The 13966-nt window shown below is 44.7% G+C and overlaps 1 protein-coding gene across 1 annotated transcript in view; it reads left to right on the top strand.

Annotated features, from left to right (window-relative positions):
* The window catches only part of HMA1 (heavy metal atpase 1), a 94967-nt gene that overhangs the window by 60191 nt on the left and 20810 nt on the right, over positions 1–13966 (top strand). Inside the window, exon 7 of the mRNA XM_087397381.1 lies at positions 11043–11287. Within this exon, the coding sequence (XP_087253507.1) occupies positions 11043–11287 (245 nt within the window). The remainder of the gene's footprint in view (positions 1–11042; positions 11288–13966) is intronic.

The raw sequence follows: 13966 nt of genomic DNA, 5'->3' as shown, positions 1-13966 counted from the left end.
TCCTCCACATGCCTGTGAAGGGTGCATTTTAGGCAAGATGCATAGATTCCCCTTCAAGAAGGATGGTTTAGTTAAAGCTGTCCGCAAATTACAGCTTATACACAGTGATGTCTGTGGTCCCATGAGGACTCCATCGTTGGGTGGTCATCTCTACTTCGTTACATTTATTGATGATTACTCCAATTTTACTTGGGTTTATGGGCTGAAACAGAAATCTGAAGTGTTCACGGTGTTTAAATACTTTTCAGCCATGGTTGAAAATGAAACCGGACTCAAGATACAGACATTGCGCACAGATAGAGGTGGGGAATACTTGTCTGCAGAATTTGATGCTTTTCTGAAAGGCAAGGGTATTGTGCATCAGCTCACAGTCAGGCTGACCCCTCAGCAAAATGGCAAAGCTGAGAGGAAAAATAGAACCCTCATGGAGATGGACAGATGTATGCTGAAAAGCAAACACATGCCTCACAAATTCTGGCTAGAGGGTTTGATGTGTGCCAATTACATTTTGAATCGGGCTCCCACTAAGGCTTTAAAAACAAAAACTCCTTATGAGGTCTGGAATGACAGGAAGCCTTCAGTGGATCAGTTCCGAGTGTTTGGATGCCTTGCTTATGCTCATGTGCCAGTTGAATTTAGGCACAAGTTGTCAGATAAAGCCATCAAATTCATATTGTTGGTTACAATGCAGAAAGCAAGGGGTACTGTCTCTACAATCCTGCTACACGCAAGATCATAGTAAGTAGAGATGTGATATTTTCTGAAAATTCAGCTCACACTCAGGCTGAATTTCAAATGCCTTCGTCTTCCTTTATGGGGTTGCTACCCATTGCCTTGGGTTCCCCTGCTGATTTTTAAGATGCAAATCAGAATTTACAGCAACCTCGAGATGCTTCAGTTCCGCCACAGGATGTCTTGCCCCCTCCACAGGTAGTGGAATAGGTGGTGCAGCAAGAAATTACAGACATACATGCAGCAAAAACAGTCCCAAACTGACTGTTACAGACTCTCAGGGAGAGTAAAATTGATGCTCTGTTATCTGGCAGGTGCTCAGAAAAAGGGCATCGATTATGAGGAGACATTCGCTCCTACATCCCGGATGACCACCATCCGATCAGTTATTGCAATGGCTGCATATTTTGAGTGGAATGTTCATCAGTTGGACATAAAAACAGCCTTCTTAAATGGGGACTTGCTGGAAGAGGTGTATGTCAAACAACCTCCGGGCTTTGAAATTACAGCAAATGCACTTCAAGTATGCAGGCTCAACAAAGCTTTATATGGGCATAGACTTCTTCCTGCAGATCCCCATGAAGAAAAGCGGTCTTGATGTCAAGTTGGTGCACTTGCCAATGATGATGGGCTGCAATGGCAATGACACATCTAATGGTAGTAATCCTAGATGTGGGAGCAAATGTCTCCTCAAAGTCAATGCCTTGGTGTTGGGCATACCCTTTTGCAACAAGACGGGCTTTGTATCGATCTATGCTGCCATCAGATTTCCTTTTTAATTTGTAGACCCACCGCGTTCCAATGGCATGCTTGCCGGGAGGGAGATCTACTAATTCCCATGTGTCATTTTTGGCAATAGATTGTAACACAGCTTTCATTGCATCCATCCACTCTTTGCTGTCAAAAGCATCTTTATGGCACAAAGGCTCTTCATTGCAAGCTGTAGCAAGGAGTGCAAACTCAAGAAAGTGACCATGCTGTCTGTTCCCTGATCTTGTCCGGGCAGCAAAAGGCTGATCTTGTTTGCTGTCCCTCAATGTATCAAGAAGCCATCTGGGAACTTGCCTTTGCTGTCTATTGACAGCTCTTTCTTCAATGACTGCATCATGAGTAGTGGGATCATTTTGTGCCGGAAGAGAAACCTGCAAATCAGCATGAGATTGTTGCTGATTATTGCTTAGTGGAGGGCCTGCAGGAGGCTCATGTTGCTGGTCAAAATCCTCTTCTGATGATGGCAGAGGTAACCAAGATTCAAAGGTATCAAACATGTCAACATCTGGCTTTGCTTTGCAATCCACAAGAGGAGAAGCTGAATGTTCAGCAAAGATCACATCTCTACTGACAATAATCTTCCCAGTATTTGGTTGATATAACCGATACCCTCTGCTCTCTTGGCTGTAACCAATAAATATGCATTTGATTGCCTTGTCATCAAGCTTATGTCTCAGCTGAGATGGTACATGAACATATGCAAGAGACCTAAAAACTCTCATGTGTGAAAGTGAAGGCTTCCTGCCTTTCCATGCTTCATAAGGTGTAATAGTCTTCAATGCCTGTGTAGGTGATCTATTCAGCACATAGTTGGCACACATTACTGCATCAAGCCAAAATTTATTGGGCAAAGACTTGGCCTTAAGCATGCATCTGTCCATCTCCATTGTGGACCTGTTTTTCCTTTCAGAAACAGGATTTTGCTGAGGAGTGTAAGGAGTAGTGCATGAGTGAAAAATGCCCTGTGAAGACAGAAATGCATCAAACTCCTTTGACACATACTCTCCCCCCCTATCTGTGTTGAGGGTGACAAGCTTGCATCCTGATTTATTCTCAACCATATTCAGCCATCTCTGAAAGCATAAGAAAACTTCAGATTTGGCCTTTAAAGGATATACCCAGCAATATCTTGTGAAATCATCAATGAGAGCCATTAAATACTTATACCTCCCAATGGCATTTGTCCTCATTGGGCCACAGACATCACTGTGTACTAGCTGCAATTTCCTTTGTGAGAGTTTTGGACAATTCTTTTGAAAAGGAAATCGATGCATCTTACCCAAAAGACAACCCTCACACACATGTTTGGAAACTGTGTGAGTTTGAGGTACATCATTTGCCATTTGCTGTGAATGTAGCTTTGCAAGAGCTCTATAATTAAGATGGCCCATTCTCTCATGCCAAAGATGACTTTCAGCAAGCTGTGAATATGAAATAGCCAATGCTTCAATAGAAAGTGCAGCTGAATGATGATCAAGGTGATAAATCCCTTTTTGCAAAGTGCCAGTGAGAACTATGGCATTATCATCACGAAGATCATAAACTAGACATCTATAGCCATCAAAAATTACTCCGAAACCTGAAGTAGCAATTGCTGAAATTGAAATCAAGTTGACTTCAATGCCAGGCACAAAAAGAACATTTGTCAAAGTGACAGGATGGCTTGAAATGGATGTGAGCTGCACATCTCCAACTCCTTTTACAGCATATGAAGCATTATTAGCACATGTAACAGTCCCCCCTCGAGGTGCATCAGCTAAAGAATGAAACAACTGTCTGCAAGAAGTGACATGCTTGGAAGCGCCACTATCAAAGTACCAGGACTGAGCATCATTAGCAGTAAAGAATGCATCAGCTTTGGATGGATCAAATGAGCAATGGACAGCCCATGCCCAATCAGCCTGGAGAGCATGTGCATGTGAAGCATCTTCTGGCTCATGGGATTCAATAGCATGAGAGGCATTAACTGTCAATCCTGCTTTCTTTTTCTCTGAAGCAATGCGCTTCCTGCATTTTGAAATGTCATGTCTAGGCTTGCGACAATAGTTGCATCTTTTCTTCTTTGCCTTATCTGCTGTATTTTTAGATGCATGGGAGGAATTGCAACTGCTATGCGCAGATTTTGGCTTGCCCATAGGCTTGGAAGCCTTGCCTCTTCCTGTCTGCTGTGAAGCAAATGCATGATCAGGAATAATGGCTTGTCTATTAGCTCTACTTTGCTCTTCTTGCAAAAGCAAAGTAACTAGCTGATCGAAAGAATAGTGGTTTGGGTTACCCATGGCCACTAATCGAAGGGTTGTAGCAAACCCTTGATATGTATCTGGCAGTCCATTCAATGTGGTACTGACAAGCTGTGAATTTGGCACCACCTCATCAATGTTGGCAAGCTGTTCCATGAGGTCCTTGACCTTTGTCAAGTATGAATCCATTGACTCACCTTCATTCATACTAACACGAGCTTCATTGCGAATCTGATAGAGAGAAGCCAATTTATCCCAAGCATTCTTTGCTGTCCTGCAAGACAGAATGTGTGAAATAATGATTCTCTTGCATGATAAAGCAATGCATGAATGTGCATTTGCATCTCTTGCATCCCATCTTGACTGTTCTTGAGTTGGAAGAGCAGCAACCGTACGTGTCAGTACCGTACAGCTCCAGCCACTGCACCGTACAAACCGTACGGCTGTTTCAGTACAAGTGCAGTTTTCGAAGCCTTTTGAGCAGGGTGACCGTACATTGTACGATTTTGGCAGCTCGTTACAGGCCGAAGGTGTCCGTCATTTTCTCGGCAGAGTTCAAGTGCAGGTTTAGTTGTGCATTCAGCCATTGTTTGGCTTAGCTTTAGGAGCACATTTGAAGCTTTAGCAGACATTACAATTGATCTGCAAGGTTTAGAGAAATTTGGGGCTTTTGCAATTAAATTGCAATTTTGCAGTGAAATTTGGGGCTTTTGCAGGCAGAGTGCAATTTATGTGCTTTTAGATCATTTGCCCTCTTCTGTATGCACTTTCCCACAAGAAATTTGGGCTTTTGCATTTGGGTTGCAATTTTGCAGATAAAAGAGCATTTTGGAAGTATTTTTGGACTCAGTACGAGTCAATTTGCAGACTTTTGCCACTTTTTGCAGATTCTATTTGCAGATTTTTGGGCATTCAGTAGAGCATTGTGGTGCATTTTGAGCCTTTGATAGGTTGTGACAGTATTTGTCACTGTGGGCAGATTTTCTTTGCAGATTTTACTTGTGCATTTGGCATCCCAGAAAGGAAATTTACTTGGTCAGTTTGCTGTGTTTTTTGAGTTTATCTCGCAAAAAATGGCTCAGAACAATCCCAATGAGGTGTTCGAAGTTCTCACACAGGAGGATAAGTTGGATGGCCCCAACTACTGCTTGTGGAGTTTCATGGTTCGCAACATCTTGGTTGGAAGACATCTTTGGGATTATGTCAATGGAGATGAAGCAAGGCTAGATACAGTGGCTACACCTGTCACTCCTACAGCTGGAGGCAGGGGTAGAGGTCAAAATGCAAAACAAGTAGTTGGAGCTGCCACTCCAGGAGCTCCCACAACAGAGTAGAAAAAAGATGGGATTTTAGAGATGCACAAGCTCTATCAGTGATTTCTCTCTCTGCCAAGAGGTTCATTATACCTCACATTCGGTCATGCAAGACATCAAAGGCAGCTTAGGAGATACTAGAGCGTATGTTTGCAGCAAGAAATGATGCCAGAGTTTCCTTTCTAAAGTGAGAGCTTTCTCATACGCACATGAATGAGGGAGATTCCATGAATTCTCACCTCACTAAGCTTCAAGATTTGAGGGAGCAATTGCTGAATATTGATGAAGTCACTCCGGATTCAGAGATGATTACCACCACTTTGAATATCTTCCTGAGTCCTATCTTTGTTTCCACACCTCGCTGAATTTGTCATTGAGGGGGGGCAGCAATCCTCTCTGTTTTCACAAGTTGGTAGGACTTCTGTTGCAGGAGGAGTAGACACGAAGAAATATGGCAACCCGGGCTGGCAAGCATGCCATGCTTTCCAACTTCAAGCCCAAGGGAAAAGGGTAGCAAAAGCAACATGCCAATCAGCCCTCACATCAGCATAAAGCTGATTCAGGACAGCCCTCTTATAAGGCTAAGGGTGATGCAGATAAGCAGAAAAAGAAGGGCATTTTTCACTATTGCAAGAAGCGAGCTCATTATATTGGAGAATGCAAAAAGCACCTAGCTAGAGAGAAGATAAAGGATTCAGGTATGGCTGTGTCAGATACTTTAGCTCCTCATTCTCATGATGGGGGAGATGTTGCAGCCAACTTTGTGGAAGAGAATATGCCTTTCTGTCTTGCACTTCAGATTTTTCAGTGGGTAGTTCAACCAACCAGATAGAGAAACCACCAAAATAATATATTTCCGTCCAAAGCTATGGACACAATACAAAAGAGAGAGATCCAGAGTCCCACCAATGGTGTGGTCCTCTGATCTTACCACAAGGTACTTCTCCTATCTGTTGGCTATCTCTAGATTCGAGCCCATGTGCTCCTTGTCGAGCTTCTGTAGACTTGGTCACCGTGCCTTGATCTCTACACCTTGCTGCCCTGGATGTCAGCCTAGGTGTACAGCCCTAACTCAGCTTGTCTGCAGCTCTTCAGCCTCCTATACACCTCCTGGATGTAGGCCCTATAGGTGCTGATATGCTGCTCCAGTCTGCTGAGGCTCTGCTGCTCCAACGATATGATATGAGGCCAAGGGCCTCTGCTTTTATAGGCCCCCAAAGGGCTCGCAAAAACCAACCAGTCAGGCTGCCTATGGCCGATCCAAACAGGCCGACCAGGCTCTGACCTGGTCTACCTATAATGTTGGGATATCTCAAGGTGTATGCCTCAGGCACACCTTATGTTTCTATGTGTGAGTGCTAAAGGCACAGTTAGGTGCCCACAAGCACAGTTAGGTGGTGGAGAGCCACATAGGATGATTGAGAGAATCTAGGAGCAGATTGAGGAGATGATTGTGGAGCTCTGAGGTCATCAGTGATGTCAGTGAGCATGTATGAGGTGCCTACTTAAGGACCTCACTCTTCTTCATTCTACAAGCAAGTAATGCAAGTATTCTGAGTTTGTGTCCACTCTTTGCTTTCCTTTCAGCTTACCAACATGGTATCAGAGCCCTTTGATCCCCCTTGAGCCCATTTCTGCCACATCATCTTCTTCTTCTTCATCTTCTTCTTCTCCATTTTCCTCTTTCTTCCAAAATCTTTGAGAGCTTGGTTCTCCACCTACAAACGACCATTGCCCAAACCCTCTGAGCTGGAAACTCCTCTAGTATGGGCGAACTTCCACCTGCAAGCAATTGAAAAAAAAACGTCTCTGTTGGCTGCCATCCTCCAAACAGCGAATTTCTTCTATTGCTCAATACTCCCTGCCTGCTTCGCCATTGCTTGAGCCCTTTTAGGAGTAGATGGGCGACCTCAGGACGAAGATTTTGAGCCATTTTTCAGGTCATTTGGTTCAGTAACGAGGGAGAAATCGTCAAAACTCAGGTTCAGCCTGTAGCAACTCTCCCGGGCAAAAGTGCGCACCATTTCGTCCAACCTCTGTGCTGGACCCTCTCTGGTATATGAGCTTTCTTTTGCTTCAGAAAGCCCTCTTTTCCTTGCTTTGAAGAGTGAGCTACAAGCCCTCCAAGTTCAGCCTTTTGGTTTTGACAGTTTTGGACAAGTTTTTGAAGATGATGCTACATAAAATGCTACTCTAGCATTTCTGGTTTTTTGAAACTTTCAATAACTTCAGTACAAGTGTGGCTTCAGTTTTGTTTTGAATTGCTAGACCTAGTTTTGATTGGAAAGTATTCATTTTAGCCACTTCTATGAAGCATGTAAGCAGAAGCATCATTGATTGAATATTAGTCACTAGTCTTTGCTACATCAAGTGCTCATATTTTGGAAGTCTTTCAGTTATTTTTTTTTTTGCCTTGTAAGAGAGATAGACACTGCCCAATATCTGGGTTAGACCCTCTCATGGCTACCCTATTGAATCTAGAAAAGTTCAATGGAAAGGGCTTCCACACATGGCAGATGAAGGTGAAATTTGCATTGATGAGGGAGAACTTATGGGGACTTGTCAAACCGACTCCTACCGCTTCTTCTACGGCCTCTGGAGAATCCTCAACTCCGACACGACCGGCAAGGGATCCAGCTAGAGAAGAAAAAGCATACGGTATCATTGCTCTTGCTTTAGGAGATGATTATATTCACCATATCTCTGACTTGGAGTCTCCTTCAGAAGCTTGGCAGAAGCTTGACATGATTTTTGGTGCTAGCTCTCACATCTCTAAACTATCACTTAAAATCTCTTTCTTTGAATTGAAGATGGCTAGTGGTACTACTTTAGCAGCTCATGTCAACTATATGCGGAGTCTTATGACTCAATTAGCTTCTATCAACTCTCCTATTACTCCAGATGATGCTATGGCAGTGTTACTTAAGAGTATGCCTGAAGATTATGATCACATAGTTACCACTTTGAAAAATATTCCTAATCCTAATCTTGAAGGTATTATCTCTACTCTCCAAGAAGAAGAAAGGCATATGGAGCTCAGGAAAGGCAATGACACTGCTTATGCTGTAAAAGTCCAGAAGGGCAAATATACCCCTTGCAATCACTGACAAATCACCTTTCAAAGGACTGCTTCAAAATTAATCCATGCAAGCACTGTGGCAAGAACAACCATAATGAGAAGTTTTGCAGAGCCAAAGCAAAGACAAAAAATGCAAATCTACTTTCAGTTAATGAGCCTCCACAAGATGAGGCATCCTTTGAAGATTATGCATTTTAAATCATCTCTATGTATGCTCCAGATCTCTCTTTTTATGTCAAGGTACTCAGCCTGGATAGTCCTCCAAAATGAATGAAATAAACTATTGTGTTTTGTGTGTTTTGTAAACACCTCTGGTCACCTTATGATGTAGGCCATGTGTATGTTTTGCTCCATGGTACCTCCTGCAGACATTGTGTGCATGTACATGCAAGGGAGATAACCATTGGAAGGTCTTTTTGTATCCCTTTTGTTTACCTTACACCCAAGGGAACCCTTGCTAGCATGAGAACCTAGCCATAGATTTATCCTTGACCACCATGAGATGGCATGAGAAACTATGAGACTAGATGTATCCTTGACATAGCCTGAGGCATTTCCTTGAGGGGGGGTTTGTTGGGATATCTCAAGGTGTATGCCTCAGGCACACCTTATGTTTCTATGTGTGAGTGCTAAAGGCACAGTTAGGTGCCCACAAGCACAGTTAGGTGGTGGAGAGCCACATAGGATGATTGAGAGAATCTAGGAGCAGATTGAGGAGATGATTGTGGAGCTCTGAGGTCATCAGTGATGTCAGTGAGCATGTATGAGGTGCCTACTTAAGGACCTCACTCTTCTTCATTCTACAAGCAAGTAATGCAAGTATTCTGAGTTTGTGTCCACTCTTTGCTTTCCTGTCAGCTTACCAACATATAAATGCCCCTTTGGGGCTCTCTTTTCTAGGGCCTTTGGGTCACACTTCAAGGCCGGGTCCAGCCCCTAGTTCTGCCCAATAGCTGGCCTGGTTGGCTGGCTCCAACCAGCCCTAACCGGCCAGTTCTATGGCTGACACTCCTGCTGGTTCCCCCCGCCAATAATGCGCCATGTGCTGGCCTTGCTGTTGCAGACACCTGTTGCAGGTCTTTACCCTGCCCATATACCTTGCCAAGGACCCTGTCGTGCAAGCGCCTCTTCTTCTGGATCACCACGCAATCATGCTCCTCATCAAATCATTTATGCCAGGGTAGATCCAAGACATCCTGTCCCCGCCATCTCCCTTTCACAAAGGTGTCTTCTGACGCAGCCATGCTGATCTCTCCAGGTAATTCACTCTTTGTTGTTTGACTAGCACCCACATGGCAGCCTGGATGCTGCCCATGTGGCACTCCCTCAAACCCTAGGTTCACCCCCCCATGCTCTCCTCATATGGGGGCTTACAGATCGGGAGGTGACCTTTCCAACACGAGGACCCCAACTCTTCCTCAGATTCTCACAATCACCTCACAGCTTTCACTTGTGTTTTGTGCGTGCATTATTCTCTTAGTTTCTCTCTTCAGTCAGCAGTTAGTAGGAGAGAGAGAAAGTTAGTCTTTCTCCTTGCTATAATTAGTACTGCATCAGATTGTTCTAGCTGAGTTCAGTGCACTCCACTGCAGCTTGGTGCGGCATTGCAGGTCATCACATACCTTTACCGAGTCAGGGACTATGGCTCTTGCACCTCAAGACGACGTAGAGTACCATGACTGACCCTATCTTCCTCTAGGACATTAGTAGCTAAGGGTGACCAGAGATGCTGATATGTGCATACATGCAGGTGTTTTGACATAGATCGACTAGCCCCTTTCCAGTATAGCATTGAGGCCCCATTAGCCCTGCTCACGTATCACGAGGTCAACCAAGTCATTCGGGAGGACCTTCTACAGCTACACACATTCAGGATCTGGTTGGCACCTAGTGAGCTTCTAGTGAAGCTCAACTTTAATAGGGACCACTATTTACAGATTTCAGAGGAAGGCTTCATTGATCTACTAGGATATACCCGGATCCACCTCCCACATTTGTTAAGGATATCGATCGGATAGTTCGGCGTCTTGTCGCACCAACTCTCATGTTGGAGTCGATAGGCTGAGGACATACCACCATGAGATCGAGTCGGATGAGCATTTTGCTTCTAGGTGCCCTGTATACTATGAGATTTGAGGTCGCTATCATTGTCTATTTAAAGATGGTTTCGGACCCCTCTCTAGCACCCTCTCTTATCTAGATCAGAGAAGCCTTGCCACATTCATCCATGAGATCGTTAGACACAGAGAGCACTTACTGAGGATACAGAGGCTTAGGTCAAGGCATGTAGCGAGACTCTACCTAGAGCATGATCACTGAGTTTTTCCAGCCAAACCGCAAGGACCAATAGATCATGGGTAGTTGGTGAGGTTGAGATCCAAAGCTAGTGACACGACATATTTGACAGTGGGTTGAGGACGCGGGGATCATGCTTGAGGATCTTCTCTCCATGTTCATTATATAGGGGACATGATCGACTAGGGTTACAGTGGCTCTTGTTAGACGTAGGGCTGCTACTAGGAGACCATGTACTCACAAACCAATGTCAGCGATCCATCATAGGTTTCCTATCATCACGGCCTCATTCATCATTGGGCCCCCTTTGAGCTTTCACTCTGGCAACGGATCTAGATTTCTCTCATGTATTAGATCTGTTACGTCGTACTTATTGTGGGTGATGATGCCCGATTAGAGGCTTCACCGTCCTATTTCATTGTATCAGGTTTCCATACCTTTCTTCTAACTATTATCTATTGTGGTTTTGTGGTATAATTCTGTCTTGATGGTTGAGTTGAAAGTTTTTTAAGAAAGGAAGGTGTAAGGATATGAATGGTTTATATTATCGCCAAGAGAAGCACCCTTCTTCTGTCAACTAATGTAAACTTGCATGACTTGTGTATGTCTCAGGGCATTTTACTGAGAGGAGGGCAAGTGTTAGATGCATTAGCAAGTTGTGATACAGTCGCATTCGACAAGACAGGTACACTTACAACGGGAGAGCTCCTTTGCAAGGCAATTGAGCCAATTCATGGCCACATCTCAAATGAATGGGAGGAACTCAAATTTGGTGCCTGCTGCAACCCGAATTGTGAGACTGAAGCTCTTGCTGTAGCTGCTGCAATGGAACAAGGGGCTACCCACCCAATAGCAAGGTAATTCATTTGTCTTAATTGGTCCCTTCTTTGTTCTATCTTTGAGGGACTCGGTGGTTTTCAGACTGTTTGAAGCTTCCCTCCTGCAAGCTGACAAAAGCATTATTCTCTTTTCTGTGTTATTACTTCTTGTGTCCTCGCTAAAACAGAACACAGGCTTTCTATATAATGATGATGTCATATAAGATCCATCATCAGACGAGTCTTATCCAGCATATGAACGCATTGTCGATCATCACGTTGGTTAGCCTATGTCTTCATGTCAATCAATCTGTATGTTACAATTGACCAACAAGAGTTGTATGTTTTAAGAAAAGAAGCAGAACTAGATGCCAAAAGAATAGATAACTTAGGAGTCACGTGCGGAAGAGGCTCAAGGGAGATGCTCAAATCAGATCCATGCAAGGGAAGGGCCGAAACTGGGATAGCTGCATGTATGATCACAAAACCTTCTCCTAGCTGGCATGCTTTGTGTTGAGATTAGTTTCTTGGAGCAGGCCAGCGCCGTTGCCAATAGGAAGTTCTCCTGCAGCACAAGTGGGTGCCTTTATGTCACTACCATGGTTGATCACATGGATGACTAGCTAATCTGTACTCAATTTAGATTAGCAAGGGCTCGATCAGCCAACTACCAGCAAAGGCTGGACCAGCCAACTACCACGTTAAGCCTCAGTGAAGCCTAATTGGGCTTCCTATCAAGCCTTCAATTGGCTACATGGACAGGCCCAATGGTGTCCCAACAACTCGCCAAAGGGCCACCCTGTTGAACCATGAGGTTAACCTGTCCACCATGTCATCATGGAGTGCAAGGCTTTACGTCGTCAACTTAGATTCGAAACCGAAAACAATCTTTCGAGCAAACCAGAGACGCTACGCGAGTATCATTGACTGGTACATAGAAAGAAACTAGATTTCGTTCACCGGAACGGAGGAACTACTGAACATTTTATTTAGTAATAACTCTAAGGACTTTTGGCGTAGATTTCTAGAGGGATGGTCCCCCTCACCACTCACTAACACTCAGGTCCGGCAAAACTATATGCACGCACACTATATGACATCCCAAATCAGCCAGCCCCTGACCTCTCTCATATGCCACGTCCCACATCCTGCAAACTTCTTCACTAAGGGAGGGGTGAAGGATGCTGTAATGAAACTTCATAATGGTCGAGCGAAGGATCATGAGGGGCTATGCACTGAGTTCATTGCATATGGGATTAACCTCCTAGCCCCGATCTTAGCAAAGCTTGTTAATGAAGCTGTTTGTTTGGGGTTTCCACGCACATGGACCATTAACACTATTTTCACCCATCCACAAGGTAGGGGATCCCATGAGCCCGGAGAATTATAGGACCATTATGATTGGACATGTCATGTCCAAGATTTATGCATCAGTGCTTGATTCTGAGGTCAGTCGATTTGCAGAGTGTCGAGAACTTAGAGTAGCACGACAGGCTGGATTCTGGCAGGATCATGGAACCATGGATCACATTCTTATGCTCAGGTGTATCATTGAGGAGGTGAGTGCACGGAAGCAAAGGGTTTACTGTTGCTTTGTGGATTTCCGCAAAGTATTTGATACGGTCCCGAGAGCTCGCCTCCTCTGGCGCCTACAAGATTTGGGTTATGATCAGGAGATAATTTGGGCTATCATGGCACTTTACGAGAGAGTCTTTGGCAGAGTCTGCCTAGGGTTTGGTGGACATACGAGATCATGAGCACTATTGGGGTCAAACAAGGGTGTCCTTTATTACCTACCCTGTTTGGTATCTACATTGACGAGCTCGAGATAGTGATGCAGACCTAGGAGGGGGATGGATGCTCTCTTGCAGGCACTCTGATCTAGATATTGTTTTATGCAGATGGTGTGGCACTTTTGTCTTCCTCAGTAGAGGGGCTCCAGAGACATCTTGACGCACTACCGTTTCTTTGTGAGTCTCATGATTTGAAGGTTAACCTTGGTTATGATCTTCAATACATCTTGAGCCATCATGCATCACAAGCATTTCACGTTTGATGGGTCACCTATTGAGATAGATTCATCATACACGTATCTTGGGGTTGTCTTCTACGGACCCATCTTCACTATGAGACCTGTGATGCAGGCCTGCTTGGGCAGGGGATACGCTTCATTGGCCAAACTAGAGAGGCAATGTTTCCGCTCGCACTTTCAGGATCCACGGATCAAGGGGTTGCTTTTTGACTCCTTGGTCTGCCCAGCGGGGATGTATGGCAGCCCTTGCTGGGGGCTAGACTTATCGGATATAGAGTAGGCTCGTGTGGAGCGGCTACAGGTTCTCATGCTATCGCGGATGATTCGTGGTAAGCCGTCCGTTCCTCACCAGATCATTCAAGCTGAGTGTGGGTCCTCCCCATTACAGCTAGATGATGCATTTCAGGTCATCATGTATCTGTACCGAGTCAGGGAGTACTCTTCTGGACGCAACAAACTACCTTGGCTAGCATTGTCCTCCTCTATGGCACTTTCGGCAGGGGGGGACTAGAGATGTTGGTATGCACACACAAAGAGATGGTTTGAGCGACTAGGGCTCCACATGGATAGACTCCCTCCCTTCCAGTACAGTATGGACGCTCCGTTTTCTCCCCTTCTGTCACACGAGGTCAACCAGGTAATCCGTGAGGATCTTACACAAACTCAACTCAAGATTAAGGCAACTG

This window comes from Dipteris shenzhenensis, chromosome 26, assembly GCF_047967505.1.
Source record: "Dipteris shenzhenensis isolate YYH24624 ecotype China chromosome 26, Dip_SZ_1.0, whole genome shotgun sequence".
Lineage (NCBI taxonomy): Eukaryota > Viridiplantae > Streptophyta > Polypodiopsida > Gleicheniales > Dipteridaceae > Dipteris > Dipteris shenzhenensis.
The sequence above is the reverse complement of the archived record's forward strand: the minus strand, read 5'-3'. Positions and strand labels throughout refer to the sequence as shown.